This window comes from Mustela nigripes, chromosome 2 (assembly GCF_022355385.1).
Source record: "Mustela nigripes isolate SB6536 chromosome 2, MUSNIG.SB6536, whole genome shotgun sequence".
Lineage (NCBI taxonomy): Eukaryota > Metazoa > Chordata > Mammalia > Carnivora > Mustelidae > Mustela > Mustela nigripes.
In genome coordinates, this window is record NC_081558.1 from 159,749,132 (window position 1) to 159,762,518 (window position 13,387).

The 13,387-nt window shown below is 44.9% G+C and overlaps 1 protein-coding gene across 4 annotated transcripts in view; it reads right to left on the minus strand.

The window, feature by feature from the left end:
• The window catches only part of BOC (BOC cell adhesion associated, oncogene regulated), a 67,527-nt gene that overhangs the window by 32,686 nt on the left and 21,454 nt on the right, over positions 1-13,387 (minus strand). For all 4 annotated transcript variants that reach the window (XM_059391965.1, XM_059391963.1, XM_059391964.1 and 1 more), the window contains one exon: positions 839-1,014. In XM_059391965.1, the coding sequence (XP_059247948.1) occupies positions 839-920 (82 nt within the window). In that variant the 5' untranslated portion in view covers positions 921-1,014. The remainder of the gene's footprint in view (positions 1-838; positions 1,015-13,387) is intronic.

Sequence of the window (13,387 nt, forward strand, 5' to 3'; positions counted from 1 at the left end):
TGGGGGAGTCCATCTTCCCTTGAAGAACTCCCGGGTGCTTGGGTCCATTCCCCAACCTGTACATGTTCTCAGAAGGCAACTGGAGGGGTGCCTGGGTGGCTCAGTGGGTTAAGCCTCTGCCTTTGGCTCAGGTCATGATCCCAGGGTCCTGGATGGAGCCCTGCATCAGGCTCTCTGCTCAGCGGGGAGCCTGCTTCCCTCTCTCTCTCTGCCTGCCTCTCTGCCTACTTGTGATCTCTCTCTCTCTCTGCCAAAACAATAAATAAAATCTTAAAAAAAAGAAGATGAAGAAGATGAAGAAGAAAGAAGAAGAAGAAAGAAGGAAGGAGAAAGAAGAAAAAAAAGAAGAGGAAAGAAGAAAGCAGAAGGCGACCACGACGACAGCAGACTGGAGTGGCCGCTTCAGCTTTGGGGTTGGACAGACCTGGGCCCAAACCCCAGTGCCACAGCTTCTGAGCCAGGTCACTAGCCTTTCTGTATCTCAGTTTCTTACCTACAGCATGGGGCTAGGAACACCTGGCTCCCGGGACAATGCGTGTCAACTGCCTGCCATAATCTCCCACAGTAAATGCTCAGTTAAGGGCAGTTACTATTACTTCTCCTCCGCTCGTATATATTTAAAACGATTAAAATACTAAAATGCAACAATATGAGGCAGCCAAGATGATGTCTCATCTTGTATTACTAAGTGTACCCCCCAAAGGCCAGTGGCAATGAAGCGTTCGTTGAAATCCAGGAAAAGAAAGGCCTTGTTAAAGGGTCACTGCTGAATGAGACATGAAGGGGCAAAGTGTTCTTGTAAGAGGGGCAGGCTGAGAAAGGGAAGGAAAGCACTCACCCAAGTCAGCAAAGCAGCCTGTTGTGGCCAAGAGGAGGCAAGCGAGGGTGACCTCGGGCCTTTTTTCTCTCTGAGTTGTCATCGTCCCATGCAGCACGGTGTCACAAAGGGTTCGAGCCAACGTCCCATAAGCCAGAGGACTCACTCCAAGAGGTACTACGATCCCCCGCACTGCTCTGTTGTGAGAAAGAGAGAGGTGGCCCTGGTGAGTGAGGCTGCCTGCCACAGGGCCTGGCTCTGTCCCCTTGCCCCCTGCCTCTAGCGCACATGCTGGCCACATTCAAGATGTTGATCTGAACAGCTGCTGGAAGACCAAAGAACACTCTCCTGTCATTTCTTATCTAAAAGAAGCTTCTCTTAAGTGGCTCCCTTGAGCCAGAAGGGGATTTTACTGTGGCACGAGTGCTACAGGCTTGCCCCGTGTACGGGCAGCAAGGAGGGCAAGGGAGCCCAGCATGAGAGGGGCTGGGACCCCAGCCATGGCCAGGGTCTGGGCTGTGAGCATCTCTCACACCTGTTGGGAACCATGTGTTTGCAGGAGGTCCGATATCCACAGCCACACGGCAGTCCATGCCGCCACTACCAGACTATCGTGGACAGTACCATCATATGCACAATGCATGCTGAACTCCTTGTTTAGGGGGTGTCTCTGATGAATCCTAGGGTCTCAGAGATGCCAAGAAAATCTTTTCAAATTTTTGTACTTTAAACACAATAAGGACCTTTTCACATTTTTTTTTTTTTTCTATCAGTGCTCTGCACCCAGTGGGGAGCTTAACAGATTTGGAGTAAGGGAGATGTAGAACAGTGAGGCATTTTAACAGTGAGTCCTAGAGGAAAACTCCATTAACAGATTTTGAAACTAATACCGAAAAGCAAGTTTTGGTTTCTTCTCAATTTTCCAGATACTTGCTTTAATTCTCTACTATTCCCCAATGAAATAACCTATTTATCTAGAACTCTGAATGAATTACCAGTGAAAGGATTTTAGGAACTTGATCATGACATGCTCCTGTTTGCCCAACTCCCTGAGAAAATTGCTGGCACCTGTTCTGTCCATGTCTCAAGAAAGGAAGGAGCGGAAAAGAAGGAAGGAGGAGGCATGGAGGCAGGAAATGAACATGAATAAAAAAAAAAGGGCAAAAAGATGACAAGCAGACAAAGAGGACAGGAGGGCTGTTTTTTATCTGAGCACAGGGTGGCTGCAGAGGTGTTTGCGTTGTAAAGTCCACAAAGGTTTTACTGAGGAAATTCAGCCCAGACCCCCTCCTGCTTAACGAGGACCAGCCAAACAATTACTGTTACTTCTGCACCCTTGGTAATTTATAGGAATCAAAATGAAAACAGGCCCCACTTTTGCTACCAACCACCAACCCACTTTTATAAGCAACCAGGAGAAAAGAATGCATCTGGGGAAGGAAAGGGAGTAAGAGGAAACAGGTATGTAAAGAGGGAGAAAGGAGTTAACTCATTAAGCCCCATGACAGAGTTGTAAACAGAGACCATTTAATGACCTCAAAGCAGGTCACCCGGAGGCTCATTCACAAAATGCGGAACTATGACAAAAATAGGGAGGAAGGGGCATCAGTGTAGCTAGAATGCATCTTATTTCGCAGCCAGGAAAACAGAGTTGTTTCCTGGACCGAGTTACCTAGTGAGCTTGGTCTAGAAAGATAATCCCAAAGATTTGTATCTTCTGAGAATTCTGTTGTAATCTAAAAATAAAAGACAACTAAGGCTGAATTGCAATTCCTACGTGCAGTGTGGCTCTGCCCCACCATGAAATGAACACGGTACAATTTCGAAGTTGGGTAAAGGCAACAGTAAGGCCTGTTACTTTTCTTGGCAATGCCAAGTATGTCTAGATCCTTCTTATTTTCTATGGATTTTCTCAGAAAAAGAGGAGAGATGAAGAAAAAAAAAAAAAAAGCAGAGGAGAGAATAAATTTCCGACATGAATTCCTCATTGAGGCGTAGGTACTTGCTATTTTGAAGGGTTATTTGGACACGGAAAAGAGAAAGAAAATGTGTCTGAGAAATGAAACTGCTGACATACATGCTCCCACTGAAATAATCTCCAGCAAACAGACATTTTCAAAACTTTCCAAAAACAACAACAACAGAATACACTTTCTGGGGTTGAGACCAACGAGAAATTATAGCCTTGGAGTATTTATTTTGTGAGAAAATTACAAACAACTGCGAATCCATCAGGAGCAAGAGGCAGCCAGCTCCACCTTCTCCCAAGAGGAGAGGCTTGAGCACAGGCGAGACCAGGGCACAGGAGCCCACACCCCCTCCCTGGTCGCTCAGGACACTGCAGCTGTCTTAGAAAAAGAGGGAAGCCTTCGTGGTCTTAAACACACAGCACACCCTTTGGATAGCCTCTGGCCAATAACCATGATGAGTGAAACAGAAGAACATGTGATCTAGCAGATACCATAGGGAGAATGGTTTCTAAAAAAACATCCTTTCAGTGACAAGAATAAGATCTGACAAAGTTTTTTGTTCCATTGGTTGAGGGCGGCTAGCCACATGAAAAAAGAATTTTTTTTTTTTTAAAGATTTTATTTATTTATTTGACAGAGAGAGACACAGCGAGAGAGGGAACACAAGCAGGGGAGTGAGAGAGGCAGAAGCAGGCCTCCACCGAGCAGGGAGCCCAATTCAGGGCTCAATCCCAGGACCCCGGGATCACGACCCCAGCGGAAGGCAGATGCCCAACGACTGAGCCACCCAGACACCCCAAAAAGAAATATTTCTGATCCCAAATTACTTCTTTTGCTTGTTTTTTTTTGCAAGTTCCCCATTCTATAGAGTAAGATTCACTTTTCCCAAACGTCTTTGAAGGCAGGGAGAAGTTTTGCTCCTACGAGGTGATGCCAAGTGGCTGTGGGAAGGCAGCAGGTGGTGGCGGTGAGTGCTGCCCTCAAGAAAGAGGGCGGAGCTCCTGCTCAGAGGAATGGCATTGGGGGAGATCCCTGGGAAGCAAACGAATCTAGTTCCCGAAGGGCTGAATACATGAGTTTAAATAGATTTAGAAGAGTTTAAGAAAGGTCACTTTTACTTAAAAAGTTGTACTTTTACCCACAGACCTAATTAAAAAGAAAGATTTTAAATTAGGAGGGACCTCAGAGAAAATAAAATAATAGCTTGGAATAACACCTCTGGATATTAAATGTTATAAATGAGAAAAGCAAGGAGCAGAGAGACTAAGTGATTTGCAGAAGGGCTCCCAGCTAATTAAGAGAGATTTAGGGCTTCAAGTCAGGTCCCCTGACTCCTAGCCCCAGGCTATCTCTACTATCCCAATTCTGCCTCCCACCAAACAGCTTCTGAGATATTTACTAACTGCTTAGGACTACTTTAAGAACGAATCTACTTTCTTACGCAGAAAAGTAACGTTACCTGAATCTTTATCTGTAAGAGTAGCTTTCACTGGGGGGCCTGGGTGTGGCACAGTTGGGTAAGCGCCTGAGTCTTGGTTTCTGCTCAGGGCATGATCTCAGGATCCTGAGACGGAGTCCCATGTCAGGCTCTGCTCAGCGGGGAGCCTGCATGTCTCCCCTCTCTCTGCTCCTCCACTTCTTGCGCATGCCCACATGCACCTTTTCGCTCTCTCAAATAAATACATCTTTTTTAAAAACAGAAAAAGAGTAATTTTCTCTGTGGTTGTTTTCATTCTTCTACCATGTACACCCAAATCTAGAACAATCTTGTACTATTCTTCACATAGTCCCCTTCAATAGAACTTTCTGCAAAGGTGAAAATGTCCTTCATTTGCACTATCAGTACTAGTCACTAGCCATGTGTGGCTATCAAACACTTTAAGTGTGGCTACTGGGATGAGGAACTGAGTTTTTAATGGAACCACACCGGGCAGTGCAGTTCTAGACTAATACCTAGAACATCTACCCAGACCACTCTGACGTCAAACAGGCAAGAGTAACAAAATGTTGATGTTCTTAAGTATAAGCCATGCTCTAGCCGGCCTCTAAATATATTCCTAGCTTATTCCTTTTTCTTTTTTAAAGACTTTATGTATGTATTTGTGATAGAGCGAGAGCTAGAATGAGAGAGAGTGAAAGAGCGCAGGGTGTGGATGGGGGCATTGCAGCGAGAGAAGCCGACTCTCCGCTGAGCAGGAGCCGGACGTGATTCGATTTAACTGACTGAGCGACCCAGGCACCCTCTAGCTTATTCCTTAATCATATTTTGACTGAGTGTCTAGTAAAAAGTATGATACTATGATTTCACTATTACCAGGTATAAAAAATGTTACTGATCTCCCATAGAGGACAGTACGCAAGTCACTGTACTACAGGATGGATCTCTGACGAACGACAGCTCAGGACTTTAAGTCAGCTAGTGTTCAGCAAATCTCCAGAAGCTCCTCACTACCCAGCGTCCTCTGCAGAAGGTTTAGAGCCATGTGACTAGTGCTGGCCAAGCAAGTGTGAGCAAATAGGTCATGTGTCCCTTCCAGGCTATGGCTGTTAAGAGCTAGAGAACCAGGGTCCACCTTCCATTTCTCCCCTCTCCAGTCCTGGGGACACATGCCCTGTGTTTCTAGCTCCAAGGTGGAAGAAGTCAAGGCAATCCAGGACAGAAGAAATAAACCACCGTTGCACAAAACCACTGAAGCTTAGGGGATTCCGCTCATGTAACAACTTTAGCATCCTTTATTTTAAAACCTTAACTGATCACCAATTCAGTCACAAATGAGAAGGGGCAAGTGAGAGCATAGGAGGGGAGCATTTTCAATATTGGGTCTTCAGGAAAGGTTCCCTGGATAAAGGGTTTAGAAGGCCCCTTGGGATGTGTGTGTATATATAAAGAGCTGAGGGCACTGCTGGTGGGAAAGATCTGTCTGGGAGCTGGTACATCAAGCAGTTTGGCTGTTACAGGTTTATCTAGATCAGTGGTCTCCCAACTTTTCTGATCTTGTTTTCTTAGGAGTAAAATATTCTGGGCAAATATGCCTAACCCATTAATATTTATCCATAAATTAAATGCATGGGCTGCCCAACTAAAATTTAAAAAGAGTAGGCAAAAGTGAAACCCTGTTTTAATAACATGTTAATCATGATTGTTTATAATGTTGTTTATAATGCAATTAAAGCTAATACCTTAAAACAGAAAGCCTCTTTAGGATTAGGTACATTGGTAATGATATGGCTATAACCTCTCTCAAATAGTCTGCTTGAACATTAATTACTTTGCTGACTTCTCATCACATGGGATTCCATTAGCACTGTTTTTACTTCCTGATGTGGCTTGAAGAGGGTCAACCCTGCTGCTCTCTTCCTGTTAGCGTGTGCTTGGATTAGCTGCCTACTCTTCAGCCCCAGTTTCTTTGCAGCAATCTCTTTAAGCCACTTATCGTTTTGTGACGATTAATTTAGTCAAAAGTAAATTATATAATCTGTAAATCCACTTAACAGAGAACAGGAAAACTGGGAAGTGAATAAGCCAGTGATGTCTCCACTGTCAACCAGAGGAGATCTTTTACTATTGTCATGCATCACCCTGTGATATACAGGCTAAAGGTACCACTGCCAACCCTGGTATTAAATATCAGGAAAGCTGAATTTCTTTCCCTCCACATTTTTTAGACAGAAATAAACATTAAGGGGTGCCTGGGTGGCTCAGTGGGTTAAAGCCTCTGCCTTTATTTAGCTCAGGTCATGATCCCAGCGTCCTGGGATCAAGCCCTGCATCAGGCTCTCTGCTCAGCAGGGAGCCTGCTTCCCCCTCTCTCACTCTCTGCCTCTCTGCCTACCTGTGATCTCTCTGTCAAATAAATAAATAAATAAATAAATAAATTCTAAAACAAAAACAAAAACAGATTAAAAAAAGTTAAAAAAAAAATAAACCTTAAGAGCATCTCCAATATCTTCTTCCAGTACTGTAGTGGAATTTCTTTTATTTCCTCTGTAGAGTTTGTACCCTATTATGGGGACTTTCAGAAGAATGGGAAGAGGCAAGGTAAGAAACTGAGATTGGGTTATGCTGTGGAAGATTAGGGAAAAGAGTTTGAGATGAGCATCACAGACAGAGGACTCACTGGTGGTTTTTGAGAAGGCAATAAATAACCAAAGTGGCATTTGCCTAATCTGGGCTCCTCATTCACTGAACTCAAAATTTTTAACAAGTTGTACCAACACAGACAGAACCTATTTCCACTGAGGTAGGTGAACCTCTTCACCATCTATGAAAGGGGAAAGAAGGAATTTAGACATACCATCTTGGTTCTGGGGAGGAACCCCGGGAGAAGCCACCTCTGCCTTCCGAGTAAAGAGAAGATGTGGTCTCTTGTTTTTCCCACTGGACAGATCTAATTCTCTCCCACCTCAATCACTTGAGGAAAAAGTTACGAGGGAGTCACATTTCTTTGTCACACATATCCCTTCCTTAAATTTCTCTTTAAGGAAATTAAAAAATCTAGCCATAAAGGGTGGTGGGGGGCCCACAAACCTTAAGAGAAAAGAAAACCCACTTCCTTTCTTCTACACTCTTCTCAATTCCCCCACCCTATTCCATATAAATTCAATTTGACAACCCTGCTAATTGGATAAACGCAGCTCCTACACTCCTAGAAAGCCATTGCTTTTTTTTTTTTTTTTTTTGGTTTTGTTTTGTTTTGTTTTTGGAGGGCTCAAAACAGGGTGATTGTGGCATTCTTTAACATGAATTCCATCTGCTTTATTTCTCTCTCCATTCACCACTCCTCTTGAATATTTATGAGGCTTTTCCCTCCTTGCCTATCCCCTCTCCACCCCACCTCCACCCACCTTCCTCCCTCAACCTCCCTCAACCCACCCAGCCTCCAGTCTCCTCTCCCTTCTCTCTGAGACAGACAAAAACCTTTCCAAATGCCCCCCTTCCTTGCTTTAGATAAACACAGGCAGTGTCAAGTGTGAGGAGTAGGGGGAGGTGGGGGGGGGGCTCAACTGCCAGTCAAGCCCCCCCAGCCTTCAATGAGGCCCAGGGGCCTAGCCTAATCGGCTGCATGCTTGCCATATGGGGGCTGTGTTGCCCTGGGAAACACTAACAGGCAGAACGGAGCTTAATAGAGTCCATATTCATTGTAATGCAGTGAGATAGCTCAAGGCACCACTGCCCCTTCGGTCCAATTTCATTCTTCTGCTTTCCTCTTTCTTTCTGGTTTTCCTCCCTTTTTCTTTCTTTCTTCCTTTCAATAGGAAACGGTCCCCAGAGAGCTCTAACCTGGAGAGGCCTGGGCTGGCAGAAAGGCTGGGCTTTGGAGTTAGGAATGACAGTGCTGGGGTGGGGGCTGCAGTTGGTGGGGAGAGGTGAGAAGTGGGGGCTTCCAGGGGGACCAAGTGGGGAGAGGGGTACAGCACCTGCAAGGGGATATATTGTATGTGTGCAGGTGTGTGCAGGCTTGAATCTGTGCACATGCAGAAGGGAGAGTGTGGTGGGTAGGCACAGCCCAGCACGGCCTTGGAGCACAGAGACGTTCGTATTTATGCAGCTGTCTATGCCTAGGTATCCCAACACCACCCCCAATACTAGTCGCTTCGCCAGGGACACCTAACTGCCTCAGGTGTCAGGCCTTTGGCTAATTCCCACCTCTTCATAGTTGCCTTGAAAAGTCACAGGTAGTGCAGTGGGATGAAACTACTTCAAAAGTTAATCTCTGTAGGGGCAGAAGACCTACTGGCCTGCCACCCTGGGGCCGAGTTCCTCCTCTGGCTGACTGACATGGAGGAAGAGGTGAGAGCTGTAGTCTGCCACAGCCCAACCAGGGCACATAGGGCCCCCCGCACTGAGGGAGTGGGCTGTCTAGCAGATGAAGTCTTGTCACATGTCTGCTGGGAGGGAAACTTGGGGCTCCCAGAGATCAGAGGGGATCTTTCTCCAAGGCCCAAAAGAAGGGCAGAGTGTGGAGGAGGGGTAAAGAGTACATTTCTCCCACTTTTCAGAAAAAATTAAACTGGTACCCAGAATACAAGAAGTCCTCTAAAAGTAAAAGTCCTCTAATAGTAAAGAATCAGTTTCATAAGTTGTGAAACAAGGCTATTTGTTCTGTGACCGTAAAAGTCACAAATTTAAAGTCGTGCTAGAAAACGAAAGCAAAGGAAAGCTATTAAAACTTTCATATACTTTCCTCAGAGAACAGTTAACCCCATGGTGTCTGGCCTGTTGGAAAGAGATCAGTAAATGGTTGCTAAGTGAATGAAACATATACATGCTGTTATAGTTTAACCACTGCTGACCAAGAACATGAAACCCTTGTCCCACCTGAGGAGTGCAGTCAGGGCTCGGACGGGGGGCAGTACGTTAGAAGGAGAATGCTCCTGGCAAAGGTACAGCAATGCCCCTGCCATAGCGATGCCAGGGTCTATCACCAGGCCTTTCTGTTATCCGCATCAAACAATGCTGAAGTCAGGCAGGCTAACTCAGATAAAACTTCTCCAAGCAAGGCAGATACTAGTGCTTGTTGTGCTTTACTTTTTGCCCTCCAGACTAAGTATCTTCCACTTGCCTTGTTCTTACCCCACTAAGATGCATCCAAAATCTGTGGTCTCCTGAGCTCAACCAACGAGAGACCAACTGTAGAAAAGTATATAAAAGCTCTTACAAATTTTCTTTGCTTCTAAACTTTACCTTCATTTTAAGGCTCTATAACCTAAGAACCCTAGAGGGGTTCTACAGGAAATGGTACAATGGATATTTTAAGAGCTAGGTACAATTTCAATTCCCGGCTGGAAAACCGAAATAGGATTTGGTTATCTGAAATGCTACCCGGACGCCAGCCTCAGCATCAAATCCATAAAGGTGAGAACACTGCTTCTCTGACTCTAAACCAGAGAAGGTGAGGACACACAGCGGAGCAGGGCTGTACTGGACTCAGAGCACTTATCCCCCTTCCAGAAGCAGCCTATCCCTCCACCATCATTGTCTGTGTGGTCTTTTCCCCAGTTGTGTGATCCCCACACACTGCACGTGTGACAGAGAAGCACGCCACAAAAGAGCGAGCGGGACGCCCAGTGCTTCTCTGCCAGCTGGGCCTGAAGCGCCCTGCGAGCTCAGCAGAGAAGTCACACTTGTTCCCTGCAACGAGTGCTTTGGTCAAAAATCTAACCACTGCTGCGTGTGACTTGCTTAAGAGCCAGGATGGCCAACTCAAGGCAAGTGGGGATAGCTTCTCTGGTCTAGAACAAATGCCTATCTTTCATTTCACTGCTCAGGGGACACCCACTAATGATCTACTTATATAAACACACACTCAGATGTACCTACGCCTCCTGTCTTTCCTGTATGGGATCAGTCATAGGGACTCAAAGCAGCCAGAGAAACTCAATACAAGCCCCATTATGTCCTTTACAGTTTTCTAGTAGCCACATTTTAAAATCAAGTGAAAATAATTTTAACATCTTTTAACACAGTATATCCAAAATAACATGGTATTGTATACTTAGTATAAAAATTATTAACAAGGTGTTTTATATTCTGTTCCATACTAAGTCTTCTCAACCTAGTGTGTGCTCTATGTTTACTACACATCCCAAATAACAAGGACCACATTTCAGATACTCAACAGTCGCATGGACTAGTGGTGACTACTGCTGGCCTCTGTGGGTCTACCGCTCTCAGGCTGGCTCCCTGAGCTCTCCCCCCACATCTAAACCCCCCCCCCCCATCGACACCTACCTTCCTTCTAGAACATCAAGCTCAGCCAATCAGTAAAGACGATAAGTGGGCAGCCACCACTCATTGAATAAGTGCCAGGCCATAATTCATAATTCATCTAATTTGATATAATCTTTCACAATGGCCCGGCAAGGTAGGTTTATGATCAACACACTTTATAAATGAATTAAACCTCGGAGTGATTAAATATTTTGTCTAGGATTACACAGATGGTAAATCACAGTTGGGATTTGAACAGCTTCCAGCTTTAAAACCTTTCTGGTCCTTTTCACTCTACTGCTTTAAATAAATTATAGCATAATAACTGATGGATTATTATGCAGACATTAAAATGGTAATTATAAAGATCAGGTAGAAACATGAAAAATATGTAAAAGAGGTTAAGTAAAAAAACATAGATCTCATTTTGTAAAAAGCATGTAAGCAGCTGGCTGAGGCCTAGAAAGGAAACAAAAGCAGCTGACTTGAAAATGTGAAGGAAGGAAGGAGTGATATTTTTTCCCCCCTTTTGAGGTTGGTTAAAAACAAACAAGCTAAGGAGCTAACTGACCCACCCTCCACAGCTCCCCAACTGAGTATGATTAAGTAAGGTCCAAACTCCTTCGCACAACCTTCCAGGTCCTTTATAACTGGGCTGCCGTCAACCTTTCCCAGATCTTCCTCCCACAAGCCCTAAAATCCAGGCAAGCTGCATTTTCACACCCTCGCTTCTGCCAGAACCATCTCCCCCTCTCTTTTCATTCCACCAGAGGAACTCTTAAGTACCCTTCAAAGCTTACCTCACGTGACACCGTATGATGCCTCCAGGGACTATTCCTCCTCCCGGTTTCCACAGTGCTCCGCATATCTATTATAGCATTTCCACAATAATTTGTGTGTTTGATCACGTGTGTGTCTGTGGTGGGCCTCGGATCTCTATCCTCTGATCCCAGACTGTAAAGTTTCTGAAGCCTAGCTTCTTAACTTCATCTTGGTGACCCTAGCATCTTAAAAAGCCTCGGCACATCACAGGGGCTCAGCCGAGGTTTGCCAAACTGAAGGGTTTTTCAGATAAGAAATAGGAGACGGAGGACTGTTAATCTGGCCCTGGATCTATAAGAGGGATGCACAGAGAAAGATGCAGTTATCAGTGGTGGAACCACAGGGCTTTTCTAGGGGCAAAGGACTTTTAGAACCAAGGCCTTTATTTTTCAAAACCAGATGGTCCTTAGATCAGTGTGGACAGCCCTGGAGGGGAGGGCCAAGTCCCAGGACAGAAGTCAGTACCTCTGTAGAGGCTCCTATGGTTTGGAGCTTCATTCAAGGACCTGCTTTGTTTTCTTTCTTATCCCTCTTTCCAAAACAAACACCCTACTATGCTTGAGGCTTCTGGCTTCCTGCAGCCAGAAGGAATCTAATCTAGGAGGATACTGTGGGTAAGTATTAACTGGCCAACATCAATATGACCCTAAGCTTGAGGCCAGCGTAGAAGGAGACAGGCAGCGAGGCACAAGAGAAGGAGAAATAAGAAAGCTGTTGCATCAGAAAGAGAAGGATGGGTTGAGGCCTGAAGAGAAAGCATGAGGAGGGGAGGAAGGAGGAGGGCAGAGAGGCAGGAAAGGCAGCTAAATCTGTTGAACTCTTACTCTTGGCCAAGCCCAGTGCTGAGGGCTTCATGTGCCCAGTCATTTTTAATCTTCACAACCCAGGGAATGTTACTGTCCACATTTTACAGATGGAGAGAGAGGTTATCAAAACTCTTCTCATTGCTTTATCATATGAGGATTTCAGGGGGCAACTCAAATTTTTATTATAGACGTGCTTTTCTGCTAAGTGACAAAGTTGAAACCCAGCGGGATCTGGTACTGAAAAGCCATGAGCCTTGGGTTTAGATAGGAGCTCTGCCACTTCTACCCCTGGTAGAAGGCAGCTTTGGGTACATAACAATCTCTGAGTCTCAGTTTATGCCCTGTGAAAAGGAAAATGGTAATACCTCCTTTGCTGAGCTGCTACAAAGAATTAAAGAGACTGAGTGTGAAAGCAGCCAGGCATACAGCAATCACGAAACAATTTGAGGGGACAGATATCATGGAAGCCATTCCCTGGAGGTCTAATTTCATATAGTGGCACTGCCACCGAGTGGGCTTTTAGATTAATGTAGTTTAAGACTTTGAGATGCTGCATTTTAAGAACTCCGGACATAAGTGATACCATCGTTTTGCTTATTCTTTCTGTGCTATAAAAAACTGAGCAGATTTGTTGTACTACATACACACATGCCTCAGGAGTTCGAGAAATATTATTTGTTGAAAAAAAAAAAAAGCAGTAATACCTACCTTCTACACAGTGTTTTACAGAACTTCACAATAGCCCTATGGGATAAGAGATTCACAGAGAATGCTACAGTGTTCCCAAGTTTCCAGCAAGATTTGCTTTCTAGCCTCTTATTCTCTACCCAACTGGAGTCCACATTTATATCACTTAAGCTAATAACTGCTCCCCACCACCTCTCCCTCACCCTGTTTATGCCCTCTCTCTGCACTCTCTTGATGATGATAATGACGATAATGGTCATAATTTCTCCATAATGTCTCTACATGTTCAGAGAGAAAGGGGAAAAGATCCCCATCAGACAATAGGTCCTTTGGGACCAGAAGTTATGGAAAAGTGTTTATAGAGAGGAAAGCAATCCCCTGATCCCTTGGACCCCCACTTCCAATCCAGCTCCAGAAAGGAGCTCACCTTGTCAGTGAATGCACAAAGCTACAACAAAGCCACCTGCTCCTATCTACCTACCTGTTTCTAATTACAGCCCAGGGCCAGGGCTATATCCGTACAAGTAAATAATGAAGTAAAATGGTAACATAGTGACTAGAGAGGAAACAGAAG